This window comes from Ranitomeya imitator, chromosome 4 (genome assembly GCF_032444005.1).
Source record: "Ranitomeya imitator isolate aRanImi1 chromosome 4, aRanImi1.pri, whole genome shotgun sequence".
In the NCBI taxonomy this organism is placed as follows: domain Eukaryota; kingdom Metazoa; phylum Chordata; class Amphibia; order Anura; family Dendrobatidae; genus Ranitomeya; species Ranitomeya imitator.
In genome coordinates, this window is record NC_091285.1 from 222,901,132 (window position 1) to 222,913,598 (window position 12,467).

Here is a 12,467-nt window from a genome sequence, read left to right on the forward strand (position 1 = left end):
GCGCCAGATCGTCACATTGTCCGAGTGCTGTGGAACCCGGGTGTCCCACAACGGGACTTGCTCCTGGACCAGGGAGATGAGGAGGTCATTTTCTATGAGGTCTTCATCCCATTCTGGAACCTTAAAATTAAATACAGACATTAATGTTGGATACATTAACATAAGGAAAAGAAAGAAAACAGAGGCTGAGAAATGGCATGAATAAGGAAAGTCAAGACACAAAAGGAATCCAGAAGAAAAATGTAAAGAAATAGGAATGGAAAGAAAGGAAGATTCAAGAATACTAAAGTGAGGATACAGTAAACAGTCAGCCAGGTATACTTACACGCTGCCGCCTTTACACTCAACCGTGACCCCGCTGCTCCTGCCCAGCCTCTGCCGCAGAAGAAGTGATCTAAAAAAATGGAAAAAAAAATTGTCACATGTGTAGATGTGACAGTGAATACTTACCAATCTGAGGAGGTGAGTACTCACTTCACCGACATGTTCGGCTTCAGAAGGCCCAGGACGTTGCTCCTCATCAGAAGAAGACGACGACATTCTGATGCATGCAGAAAGAAAGAAAGAAATGGAAGAAATTAGGACATGTAGAGACAGAAAATAGAAAATAAAGGCATTGGCTAGGATATACTCACATTGTTCTGAGTGTAGATTCCTTCCTGTGTCTGATCTGCTGCGTCTGGAAAGCTTCTCTGCTGCGTAGTGACCTGCAATTGTCCACTCCCTCCCTTCATCACCTTGTATGTGGGGGGTGGCTAATCAGTGTCTAGACATGTTTTTCTCTGGTGCAACGCATGCGTTCACGAACGCAAGCAAACGCATGTGCTTGAGGCCACATGCGTTCACATAGACAGCAATGCTTTTTTTGGCGCATTCCTTACGCAATCGACCGCATGCGGATATTTGCGGAAGAAACGCTGCGGACACAACCGCAAATGTGAAACCGGCCTTAGACTGGAGAGTAAGGCCATGTGCGCACGTTGAGCATCTGCTTGCAGAAATTTCTGCATCTCTTGGCAGGAAAATCGCTGTGGCAAAAATGCACGTTTTTGCACAGCAATGAAGGCTTTTTTTTTTTTTTTTTTAGGCAAATAAAGGAGGGAGAGAGAGAGAGAGCGAGAGAACACACCACCTTCATGCTGAGGCATCAGGGTAATGGGATTAGGGCTTGATGTCATCAGCCATCATTGACACCTAGCTTTAAGGTACTGTCACATTAAGCGACGCTGCAGCGATATAGGCAACGATGCCGATCGCTGCAGCGTCGCTGTGTGGTCGCTGGAGAGCTGTCACACAGACAGCTCTCCAGCGACCAACGATGCCGAAGTCCCCCGGTAACCAGGGTAAATATCGGGTTACTAAGCGCAGGGCCGCGCTTAGTAACCCAATGTTTACCCTGGTTACCATTGTAAATGTAAAAAAAAAAAAAAAAAACAGTACATACTCACATTCTGGTGTCTGTCGCGTCCCTCGCCGTCACCTTCGCTGCACTGTCTAAGCGCCAGCCGTAAAGCAGAACGGTGACGTCACAGCTGTGCTCTGCTTTACGGCTGGCCGGCGCTGACAGTGCAGGGAAGCGGACGCGGGGGACGCGACAGACACCGGAATGTAAGTATGTAGTGTTTGTTTTTTTTTACATTTACACTGGTAACCAGGGTAAACATCGGGTTACTAAGCGCGGCCCAGCGCTTAGTAACCCGATGTTTACCCTGGTTACCAGTGAAGACATCGCTGAATCGGCGTCACACACGCCGATTCAGCGATGTCTGCGGGAGATCCAGCGACTAAATAAAGTTCTGGCCTTTCTGCTCCGACCAACGATGTCACAGCAGGATCCTGATCGCTGCTGCCTGTCAAACACAACGATATCGCTATCCAGGACGCTGCAACGTGACGGATCGCTAGCAATATCATTGTTAAGTTGTTCAGTGTGAAGGTACCTTTAGGCTTAAAGTGCCACTGTGACCCCCCCTCCACCCGTTATAAACTAAAAGAGCCACCTTGTGCAGCAGTAATGCTGCATTCTAACAAGGTGTCTCTTTTAGTTTTGTGTTCATGTATTACTAAAATAAAGCGCTTTGAAACTTTTCAAAAATACCTGTCTTTGTACCTGGAGGCGGGTCTGAAGCCTCCTCTGTGAAGCGCCCAACTGCCGTCACTCATCTCTTCTGGGGCGATGGTCGCCGCCCCCTGCGCGCTGTTCTTCTTAAATCCGGCGCCTGCGCTGTGCTCGCCTGCCTGGGGCAGACGCATTGAGAATTGGCAGTCATAGCTCAGATGCCGGGTTCCTGACTGCGCCTGTGCGGGCAGTGCGGCCACCCTGTTACTGAATCCCCGCCCCGCACTGTGTTATGCCTTATGCATAGTGCGGGGCTGGGATTCCTGGGCATGCGCACTGCGCTTGTCAGACGCTCCCCCAGGTTCCCCGCCTTCGAGCGTCGGTCTGTGCAGGAATCTGCCCAGGAATCCCAGCCCCGCACTGTGCATAATGCAAAACACAGTGCGGGGCGGGATTCAGTAACAGGGTGGCCGCACTGCCCGCACAGGCGCAGTCAGGAACCCGGCATCTGAGCTATGACGGCCAATGAACACTGCGCCTGCCCCAGGCAAGCACGCACAGCGCAGGCGCCGGATTTAAGAAGAACAGCGCGCAGGGGGCGGTGACCATCGCCCCAGAAGAGATGAGTGACGGCAGTTGGGCGCTTCACAGAGGAGGCTTCAGACCCGCCTCCAAGTACAAAGATAGGCATTTTTGAAAAGTTTCAAAGCGCTTTATTTTAGTAATACATGAACACAAAACTAAAAGAGCCACCTTGTTAGAATGCAGCATTACTGCTGCACAAGGTGGCTCTTTTAGTTTATAACGGCTGGAGGGGGTGACAGAGTCCCTTTAAGGTACCTTCACACTAAACGACTTACCAACGATCACGACCAGCGATTCGACCTGGCCGTGATCGTTGGTAAGTCGTCGTGTGGTCGCTGGGGAGCTGTCACACAGACAGCCCTCTCCAGCGACCAACGATCAGGGGAACGACTTCGGCATCATTGAAACTGTCTTCAACGATGCCAAAGTCCCCCTGCAGCACCCAGGTAACCAGGGTAAACATCGGGTTACTAAGTGCAGGGCCGCGCTTAGTAACCCGATATTTACCCTGGTTACCATTGTAAAAGTTATAAAAAAAAAAAAAAAAACACTACATACTCACATTCTGATGCCTGCCACATCCCCCGCCGGCGTCCACAGAGTTAAAACTGCTTTCGGCAAAAGCGCTGCTAATGCACGCGCTGCTGCCGAGAGTTTCCCTGCACTGACTGTGTTAGCGCCGGCCTTAAAGCAGAGCACAGCGGTGATACTAGGAGCCCATATGCCTGGTCTGGCGGTGATACTAGGAGCCCACTGCCCATATACCCGGTCTGGCGGTGATACTAGGAGCCCATATGCCCGGTCTGGCGGTGATACTAGGAGCCCATATGCCCGGTCTGGCGGTGATACTAGGAGCCCATATGCCCGGTCTGGCGGTGATACTAGGAGCCCATATGCCCGGTCTGGCGGTGATACTAGGAGCCCATATGCCCGGTCTGGCGGTGATACTAGGAGCCCATATGCCCGGTCTGGCGGTGATACTAGGAGCCCATATGCCCAGTCTGGCGGTGACACTAGGAGCCCACTGTCCATATGCCCGGTGGTGATACTAGGAGCCCATATGCCCAGTCTGGCGGTGATATTAGGAGCTCATATGCCCGGTCTGGCGGTGATACTAGGAGCCCATATGCCCAGTCTGGCGGTAATATTAGGAGCTCATATGCCCGGTCTGGCGGTGATACTAGGAGCCCATATGCCCGGTCTGGCGGTGATACTAGGAGCCCACTGCCCATATGCCCGGTCTGGCGGTGACACTAGGAGCCCACTGCCCATATGCCCGGTGGTGATACTAGGAGCCCATATGCCCAGTCTGGCGGTGATATTAGGAGCTCATATGCCCGGTCTGGCGGTGATACTAGGAGCCCATATGCCCAGTCTGGCGGTAATATTAGGAGCTCATATGCCCGGTCTGGCGGTGACACTAGGAGCCCACTGCTCATATGCCCGGTGGTGATACTAGGAGCCCATATGCCCAGTCTGGCGGTGATATTAGGAGCTCATATGCCCGGTCTGGCGGTGATACTAGGAGCCCATATGCCCAGTCTGGCGGTAATATTAGGAGCTCATATGCCCGGTCTGGCGGTGATACTAGGAGCCCATATGCCCGGTCTGGCGGTAATATTAGGAGCTCATATGCCCGGTCTGGCGGTGATACTAGGAGCCCATATGCCCGGTCTGGCGGTGATACTAGGAGTAAGTAAGAAAAAAAATTCCAGCTCCGGAGTAAAAGTCATCAATTTTATTTCCACAGCAAAGACAGAGCACCATGCGTGCTTGAAACGCGTTCAGCTAACTTATGGCTTCTTTTCTGGAATAGTTGTGCAGTTACTTGCAAGCAGCTTTTTCCGAATTTTAAATATGTGGAAATAAAATTGATGACTTTTACTCCGGAGCTGGAATTTTTTTTCTTACTTACTCAGCAGAGGACGTTGGGCGGTGGCGTTTTCCTTGCTCGGATGTTCCTGTGGACTCTCATGGATTTGCTGATGGGGGTGAGCTGAAACTTAACTTTTTCACTGGTGATACTAGGAGCCCATCTGTCCGGTCTGGCGGTGATATGAGCCCAGTACCATCCTCACTGCCCATATGCCCGGTCTGGCGGTGATATGAGCCCAGTGCCATCCTCACTGCCCATATGCCCGGTCTGGCGGTGGTATGAGCCCAGTACCATCCTCACTGCCCATATGCCCGGTCTGGCGGTGATATGAGCCCAGTGCCATCCTCACTGCCCATATGCCCGGTCTGGCGGTGGTATGAGCCCAGTACCATCCTCACTGCCCATATGCCCGGTCTGGCGGTGGTATGAGCCCAGTACCATCCTCACTGCCCATATGCCCGGTCTGGCGGTGGTATGAGCCCAGTACCATCCTCACTTCCCAAATGCCCGGTCTGGCGGTGGTATGAGCCCAGTGCCATCCTCACTGCCCATATGCCCGGTCTGGCGGCGGTATGAGCCCAGTGCCATCCTCACTGCCCATATGCCCGGTCTGGCGGCGATATGAGCCCAGTGCCATCCTCACTGCCCATATGCCCGGTCTGGCGGCGATATGAGCCCAGTGCCATCCTCACTGCCCATATGCCCGGTCTGGCGGCGATATGAGCCCAGTGCCATCCTCACTGCCCATATGCCCGGTCTGGCGGCGATATGAGCCCAGTGCCATCCTCACTGCCCATATGCCCGGTCTGGCGGTGATATGAGCCCAGTGCCATCCTCACTGCCCATATGCCCGGTCTGGCGGTGATATGAGCCCAGTGCCATCCTCACTGCCCATATGCCCGGTCTGGCGGTGATATGAGCCCAGTGCCATCCTCACTGCCCATATGCCCGGTCTGGCGGTGATATGAGCCCAGTGCCATCCTCACTGCCCATATGCCCGGTCTGGCGGTGGTATGAGCCCAGTGCCATCCTCACTGCCCATATGCCCGGTCTGGCGGTGATATGAGCCCAGTGCCATCCTCACTGCCCATATGCCCGGTCTGGCGGTGGTATGAGCCCAGTGCCATCCTCACTGCCCATATGCCCGGTCTGGCGGTGATATGAGCCCAGTGCCATCCTCACTGCCCATATGCCCGGTCTGGCGGTGATATGAGCCCAGTGCCATCCTCACTGCCCATATGCCCGGTCTGGCGGTGATATGAGCCCAGTGCCATCCTCACTGCCCATATGCCCGGTCTGGCGGTGGTATGAGCCCAGTGCCATCCTCACTGCCCATATGCCCGGTCTGGCGGTGATATGAGCCCAGTGCCATCCTCACTGCCCATATGCCCGGTCTGGCGGTGATATGAGCCCAGTGCCATCCTCACTGCCCATATGCCCGGTCTGGCGGTGGTATGAGCCCAGTGCCATCCTCACTGCCCATATGCCCGGTCTGGCGGTGATATGAGCCCAGTGCCATCCTCACTGCCCATATGCCCGGTCTGGCGGTGATATGAGCCCAGTGCCATCCTCAGTGCCCATATGCCCGGTCTGGCGGTGGTATGAGCCCAGTGCCATCCTCACTGCCCATATGCCCGGTCTGGCGGTGATATGAGCCCAGTGCCATCCTCACTGCCCATATGCCCGGTCTGGCGGTGATATGAGCCCAGTGCCATCCTCAGTGCCCACATGCCGGCGGTGATCACACGCACCCGCCACTTACTCGCTCAGCTGCAGTCGGGCTCTGCACACACCGCTCGGTTCTGTCATACACGGAGCATCAATGGGTTTCTCTCCGAGCTGTGAGAGCCGCCATGACAGGGAAGGCCGGCAGCTCCACCTCGGGCTTCACACACCCGGAAATGACCTCATGGAGCTGCTATGGAGGCGGCACCGGAGCTGCTGAGAATACCGCCATGATCCACTAACCCTCGCCTTATAGACTGGTGCTGAGGGGAGCAGCACTGGGGCCAGAGGGAAATGGGGGTTTTCACAAGACATAAGACCTCAGTCCCTTCCCTGGGGGCGTGGCTACAGAGCCATAACGAGGCGTGACACGCCGGCCGTCACCGTTAGCACGTAGGGGAGGGGCTCCGGGCAGGCTGCTGTTTAATGCGTCTCTTAGCAACGCGCGTCAGGCTTCTATTTTCCCGGCTTCCTCCGCGGTGACGCGCTAGGGCTGGATTTATGGTATAAGGGTCCCGCAGTGTTTAGGGGGATCCGCGCCCTCAGTCACAGGCCGGGGGCCCAGTAACCATGGAGAAGTGACGGGCCGGCGTCCATCTCTTCTTCTCGGGCGTAGGAGACACTATTGGTGAGTGCATGGGCGCGGGATTAGGGCAGTGCGGTCACTGTGTCCATCAATGTTTCTCTGACAGGACAGCAGCGGAGATATTCTGCCATTCTTAATTGTATGTCCCATTGATAGTCCTAGGGACCCCCCACACCTCGGGGTGAGTGGTCGCTTCACATTCAGCTCCTGCACTTGCACACAGGCTGCTGGCCCCTACGGCGTGCCCTCCCCACACCACCCCCTCTGTACCCTCCCCACCTCACCATCCCCTCTGTACCCTCCCCACCTCACCATCCCCTCTGTACCCTCCCCGCACCATCCCCTCTGTACCCTCCCCGCACCACCCCCTCTGTACCCTCCCCACCTCACCATCCCCTCTGTACCCTCCCCGCACCATCCCCTCTGTACCCTCCCCGCACCACCCCCTCTGTACCCTCCCCACCTCACCATCCCCTCTGTACCCTCCCCACCTCACCATCCCCTCTGTACCCTCCCCACCTCACCATCCCCTCTGTACCCTCCCCGCACCATCCCCTCTGTACCCTCCCCGCACCACCCCCTCTGTACCCTCCCCACCTCACCATCCCCTCTGTACCCTCCCCGCACCATCCCCTCTGTACCCTCCCCGCACCACCCCCTCTGTACCCTCCCCACCTCACCATCCCCTCTGTACCCTCCCCACCTCACCATCCCCTCTGTACCCTCCCCGCACCATCCCCTCTGTACCCTCCCCGCACCACCCCCTCTGTACCCTCCCCGCACCACCCCCTCTGTACCCCCCCGCACCACCCCCTCTGTACCCTCCCGCACCACCCCCTCTGTACCCTCCCCACCTCACCATCCCCTCTGTACCCTCCCCGCACCATCCCCTCTGTACCCTCCCCGCACCACCCCCTCTGTACCCTCCCCGCACCACCCCCTCTGTACCCCCCCGCACCACCCCCTCTGTACCCTCCCGCACCACCCCCTCTGTACCCTCCCCGCACCACCCTCTCTGTATCCCCCCCGCACCATCCCCTCTGTACCCTCCCCGCACCATCCCCTCTGTACCCTCCCCGCACCACCCCCTCTGTACCCTCCCCACCTCACCATCCCCTCTGTACCCTCCCCGCACCATCCCCTCTGTACCCTCCCCGCACCACCCTCTCTGTATCCCCCCCGCACCACCCCCTCTGTACCCTCCCCGCACCACCCTCTCTGTATCCCCCCCGCACCATCCCCTCTGTACCCTCCCCGCACCATCCCCTCTGTACCCTCCCCGCACCACCCCCTCTGTACCCTCCCCGCACCACCCCCTCTGTACCCTCCCCGCACCACCCCCTCTGTACCCTCCCCGCACCACCCCCTCTGTACCCTCCCCGCACCACCCTCTCTGTATCCCCCCCGCACCATCCCCTCTGTACCCTCCCCGCACCACCCCCTCTGTACCCTCCCCGCACCACCCCCTCTGTACCCCCCCGCACCACCCCCTCTGTACCCTCCCGCACCACCCCCTCTGTACCCTCCCCGCACCACCCTCTCTGTATCCCCCCCGCACCATCCCCTCTGTACCCTCCCCGCACCATCCCCTCTGTACCCTCCCCGCACCACCCCCTCTGTACCCTCCCCACCTCACCATCCCCTCTGTACCCTCCCCGCACCATCCCCTCTGTACCCTCCCCGCACCACCCTCTCTGTATCCCCCCCGCACCACCCCCTCTGTACCCTCCCCGCACCACCCTCTCTGTATCCCCCCCGCACCATCCCCTCTGTACCCTCCCCGCACCATCCCCTCTGTACCCTCCCCGCACCACCCCCTCTGTACCCTCCCCGCACCACCCCCTCTGTACCCTCCCCGCACCACCCCCTCTGTACCCTCCCCGCACCACCCCCTCTGTACCCTCCCCGCACCACCCTCTCTGTATCCCCCCCGCACCATCCCCTCTGTACCCTCCCCGCACCACCCCCTCTGTACCCTCCCCACCTCACCATCCCCTCTGTACCCTCCCCGCACCATCCCCTCTGTACCCTCCCCGCACCACCCCCTCTGTACCCTCCCCGCACCACCCCCTCTGTATCCCCCCCGCACCACCCCCTCTGTACCCTCCCCGCACCACCCTCTCTGTATCCCCCCCGCACCATCCCCTCTGTACCCTCCCCGCACCATCCCCTCTGTACCCTCCCCGCACCACCCCCTCTGTACCCTCCCCACCTCACCATCCCCTCTGTACCCTCCCCGCACCATCCCCTCTGTACCCTCCCCGCACCACCCCCTCTGTACCCTCCCCGCACCACCCTCTCTGTATCCCCCCCGCACCACCCCCTCTGTACCCTCCCCGCGCCATCCCCTCTGTACCCTCCCCACCTCACCACCCCCTCTGTACCCTCCCCGCACCACCCCCTCTGTACCCTCCCCGCACCACCCGCTCTGTACCCTCCCCGCACCACCCCCTCTGTACCCTCCCCGCACCACCCCCTCTGTACCCTCCCCGCACCACCCTCTCTGTATCCCCCCCGCACCATCCCCTCTGTACCCTCCCCGCGCCATCCCCTCTGTACCCTCCCCACCTCACCACCCCCTCTGTACCCTCCCCGCACCACCCCCTCTGTACCCTCCCCGCACCACCCCCTCTGTACCCTCCTCGCACCACCCTCTCTGTATACCCCCCGCACCACCCCCTCTGTACCCTCCCCGCACCACCCCCTCTGTACCCTCCCCGCACCACCCCCTCTGTTACCCTCCCCGCACCACCCTCTCTGTATCCCCCCCGCACCATCCCCTCTGTACCCTCCCCGCACCATCCCCTCTGTACCCTCCCCGCACCACCCCCTCTGTACCCTCCCCACCTCACCATCCCCTCTGTACCCTCCCCGCACCATCCCCTCTGTACCCTCCCCGCACCACCCCCTCTGTACCCTCCCCGCACCACCCTCTCTGTATCCCCCCCGCACCACCCCCTCTGTACCCTCCCCGCACCACCCCCTCTGTACCCTCCCCGCACCACCCCCTCTGTACCCTCCCCGCACCACCCCCTCTGTACCCTCCCCGCACCATCCCCTCTGTACCCTCCCCGCACCACCCCCTCTGTACCCTCCCCGCACCACCCCCTCTGTACCCTCCCCCCACCACCCCCTCTGTACCCTCCCCACACCACCCCCTCTGTACCCTCCCCACCTCACCATCCCCTCTGTACCCTCCCCGCACCATCCCCTCTGTACCCTCCCCGCACCACCCCCTCTGTACCCTCCCCGCACCACCCTCTCTGTATCCCCCCGCACCACCCCCTCTGTACTCTCCCCGCACCACCCCCTCTGTACCCTCCCCGCACCACCCCCTCTGTACCCTCCCCGCACCATCCCCTCTGTACCCTCCCCGCACCATCCCCTCTGTACCCTCCCCGCACCACCCCCTCTGTACCCTCCCCGCACCACCCCCTCTGTACCCTCCCCCCACCACCCCCTCTGTACCCTCCCCGCACCATCCCCTCTGTACCCTCCCCGCACCACCCCTTCTGTACCCTCCCCGCACCACCCCCTCTGTACCCTCCCCGCACCACCCCCTCTGTACCCTCCCCGGACCATTCCCTCTGTACCCTCCCCGCACCATCCCCTCTGTACCCTCCCCGCACCATCCCCGCTGTACCCTCCCCGCACCATCCCCTCTGTACCCTCCCCGCACCACCCCCCCTGTACCCTCCCCGCACCACCCACTCTGTACCCTCCCCGCACCATCCCCTCTGTACCCTCCCCGCACCATCCCCGCTGTACCCTCCCCGCACCATCCCCTCTGTACCCTCCCCGCACCACCCCCTCTGTACCCTCCCCGCACCACCCCCTCTGTACCCTCCCCGCACCACCCCCTCTGTACCCTCCCCGCACCATCCCCTCTGTACCCTCCCCGCACCATCCCCTCTGTACCCTCCCCGCACCATCCCCTCTGTACCCTCCCCGCACCATCCCCTCTGTACCCTCCCCGCACCATCCCCGCTGTACCCTCCCCGCACCACCCCCTCTGTACCCTCCCCGCACCACCCCCTCTGTACCCTCCCCGCACCATCCTCTCTGTACCCTCCCCGCACCATTCCCTCTGTACCCTCCCCGCACCACCCCCTCTGTACCCTCCCCGCACCATTCCCTCTGTACCCTCCCCGCACCATCTCCTCTGTACCCTCCCCGCACCATCTCCTCTGTACCCTCCCCGCACCATCTCCTCTGTACCCTTCCCGCACCATCCCCGCTGTACCCTCCCCGCACCACCCCCTCTGTACCCTCCCCGCACCATCCCCTCTGTACCCTCCCGCTGTGTGTCCCCCTTTACCATCCCCCCGCACCATCCCCTCTGTACCCTCCCACTGTGTCCCCCTTTACCATCCCCCGCACCATCCCCTATGTACCCTCCCACTGTGTGTCCCCCTTTACCATTCCCCCGCACCATCCCCTATGTACCCTCCCACTGTGTCCCCCTTTACCATCCCCCTCACCATCCCCTCTGTACCCTCCCACTGTGTGTCCCCCTTTACCATCCTTGTGTGCCCCCATACCATCCCCTGTATGATATCCTGTGGGGAGCTTGTCGCCCCTACACACTATGCTCAAAGACACAAGTGTGAGAATAGCCAGCTCAGTGTGGATGGACAGAAGCCCCCTGTGCCCGGGCCACGCTCGGACCAGCACACTGTGATAAGGGGCCAGCGGTCCAGCTTCTGGGTGACACGTACAATCCAATTCGCTCATGTAAAGCTCTATTCCATGATGCACGGAGCAGAAAGACGGGGAGAATGTGCCACGTTACTACCGCCGTCGTGTCCGGGCTTGATGTGAGCAGTTTCCCACCCGCCCTATTATCCCGATGGACGGATCACATCATATACTACTTAAAGTGCAATTTTAAAAAGTTAGAAAATAATAAAGAGCAAAGTAAGAAAGTGAAACAGGAAAAACAAACAAGAAACAAAGCAAACCATGATTAGTAACCAACCTGAGTTCTTGGAGCGGGTTATTGATCCATCAGGAAACCAAGATCCGAGATTGAAGATCCAGAAGTTTCTCTTCCTCCCAGCCGTCTCCTCGTGTCCCCTCCGTGCCTGGGTCTGCCCACCAGTTAGAGTCCGAGTGCCTGTATAGAAGACGTCCGTCGCTGGTGGAGAGATGAAGCGTTTACGCTACTTTCACACTTGCGTTGTTTGCTGTACGTCGCAATGCGTCGTTTTGGAGTAAAAACGCATCCTGCAAATGTGCTTGCAGGATGCGTTTTTTCTCCATAGACTTTCATTAGCGACACATTGCGACGTATGGCCACACATCGCATCCGTCGTGGACCGTCGGCACAAAAAAACGTCCCATGTAACGTTTTTGGGTGCGTCGTGTCTGCCATTTCCGACCGCACATGCACGGCCGGAACTCCGCCCCCTCCTCCCCGGACCTTACAATGGAGCAGCGGATGCGTTGTAAAACTGCATCCGCTGCCCACGCTGTTCTTTTTTTTCGCAGTTTGCGTCGGTACGTCGGGCCGACGCATGGCGACGGCCCCGTACCGACGCTAGTGTGAAAGTAGTCCTACCTGCAGGAGTGATGCGTCTGTCGGCACTATTAATATTGGAAGTGATAAGCTGCTGAGTTATATGGACTCTCGGTCT

At 59.2% G+C, this 12,467-nt stretch overlaps 2 protein-coding genes across 7 annotated transcripts in view; one reads left to right on the forward strand and one right to left on the reverse strand.

Moving 5' to 3' along the window:
* TMTC3 (transmembrane O-mannosyltransferase targeting cadherins 3) overlaps positions 1-12,467 on the reverse strand; it is a 114,204-nt gene that overhangs the window by 96,661 nt on the left and 5,076 nt on the right. Inside the window, exon 1 of one of the 5 annotated variants that reach the window (XM_069764390.1) lies at positions 6,283-6,594. The exons of 1 other annotated variant lie outside the window; for it this stretch is intronic. In XM_069764390.1, coding sequence (XP_069620491.1) covers positions 6,283-6,329 — 47 coding nt within the window. In that variant the 5' untranslated portion in view covers positions 6,330-6,594. Of the gene's footprint in view, positions 1-6,271; positions 6,595-12,467 lie in introns of those variants that run through there. 3 more of the 5 variants (XM_069764389.1, XM_069764393.1, XM_069764391.1) reach the window with 3 other exon arrangements.
* CEP290 (centrosomal protein 290) overlaps positions 6,671-12,467 on the forward strand; it is a 361,160-nt gene continuing 355,363 nt past the window's right edge. For both annotated transcript variants that reach the window (XM_069764386.1, XM_069764388.1), the window contains exon 1: positions 6,671-6,873. The gene's annotated coding sequence lies outside the window, so the exon portion shown is untranslated. The remainder of the gene's footprint in view (positions 6,874-12,467) is intronic.